General features: G+C 53.9%; 1 protein-coding gene across 1 annotated transcript; it reads right to left on the bottom strand.

The window, feature by feature from the left end:
* Positions 1–20: 20 nt before the first annotated feature.
* On the bottom strand, positions 21–1,030 carry Asppvi_003773 (uncharacterized protein; the record flags this gene model as incomplete). The annotated part of the gene is made up of 2 exons (XM_043307592.1): positions 21–828; positions 925–1,030. Coding segments are annotated over 2 exons (914 nt in total), but the record flags the coding sequence as incomplete, so codon positions are not given.
* Between the last annotated feature and the right edge of the window lie 158 nt (positions 1,031–1,188).

Below are 1,188 nucleotides of genomic sequence, written 5' to 3'. Positions count from 1 at the left end.
GCTGCTTTCTTTCTCCCAACGACGCAGTCTCGGCCATCCGATAGTGGCCGCCCAGTTCCTCATCGATGGTGGCCTTGTTCTTCGACTCCCATGGGCCCAACGGCAGAAGCAGTGTCTGCATTACCTTGCGGGCAACACCTAAAAAACGGATATCCTGGAAAAAGGTCCGCAGGGTCAGAATAGGAGCATCGATCAACTGCAGTCGCTGCCAAATGTCCTCTCGAGTCTTGGGATCTTCGATCGACGGAAATAATGTCTGTTTGACCATCTTGCCTTCCAAGAATCCCAAATCTTCGTCCGAAACTTTTGGAACCCGAGATTCCAAAGCCTGGACGGTCTCAACATCGGCATGGACGGCAAGGGTGACGTTTCCGCCAAATATGCGTTCAACCCACATGCGACGAATCCCCTGAAGATAGAACAGAACCGGCTGCAGAGTGATAATACCACTGTTAGAAGGCCCTTTTCTTTGTTGTTGCTCTGAGTTGCGTACCTCATCGCATCGCAGCGCGATCAGGCTGTGAAGCACCCCTATTTGCATCCTTGCCCAGAGCCCCGGGATAGGCAGAAGTGCATCGAAGGCCTGGGGAAAGCTTCCATGTCGGAAGAAGGCCTTGAGGTACTTGTGCTTCTTACTCTTCGGGTTATGCTGCAGGATGGCCCACCATGCGCTGGCCGCATCGTGGTCAGGTGGGCTACCCAGATGCCCTTCATAGAACCGAAGTCTTTCGTAAATCAGACCGTCAGGGGGCTGGCGCTGGTTTGGAAAATGCTCCCGAAGAGAACGAACGAGGCGCGAGTGGAGTGACTGTGTGTCGGATTGCTCGCCTAGACAGCATGGCAGGCATTAGCATCTTTGACAGGTTGGGAACGCCGATGAGCCCCGATACTTTGCAGAAGAGAAGGGAACCAAGGGGCACTCACTGCGATCCTCCACATACACATCGACGACCCACCACCGATTCTGACCGTAGAGCCTTTTTCGTGCTGCAGTAATGATGTTCTCGTGGCCTTGGGCGCGAAGCGACATATCCAATGGGACCGTCAATTCAGGAAACGGCTCACCGTCAATCTGACACAGAGAAATTCGGTGTCCCCAGTCTGCAGCATCCACTAGAACCGGTACATGGTAATCTCGGTTGATGCGGAGGCATCCTTGCAGCTCAAGAATTCGCTCCAGTCGCATGG

Source organism: Aspergillus pseudoviridinutans (genome assembly GCF_018340605.1).
Source record: "Aspergillus pseudoviridinutans IFM 55266 DNA, scaffold_22, whole genome shotgun sequence".
In the NCBI taxonomy this organism is placed as follows: domain Eukaryota; kingdom Fungi; phylum Ascomycota; class Eurotiomycetes; order Eurotiales; family Aspergillaceae; genus Aspergillus; species Aspergillus pseudoviridinutans.
The sequence above is the reverse complement of the archived record's forward strand: the minus strand, read 5'-3'. Positions and strand labels throughout refer to the sequence as shown.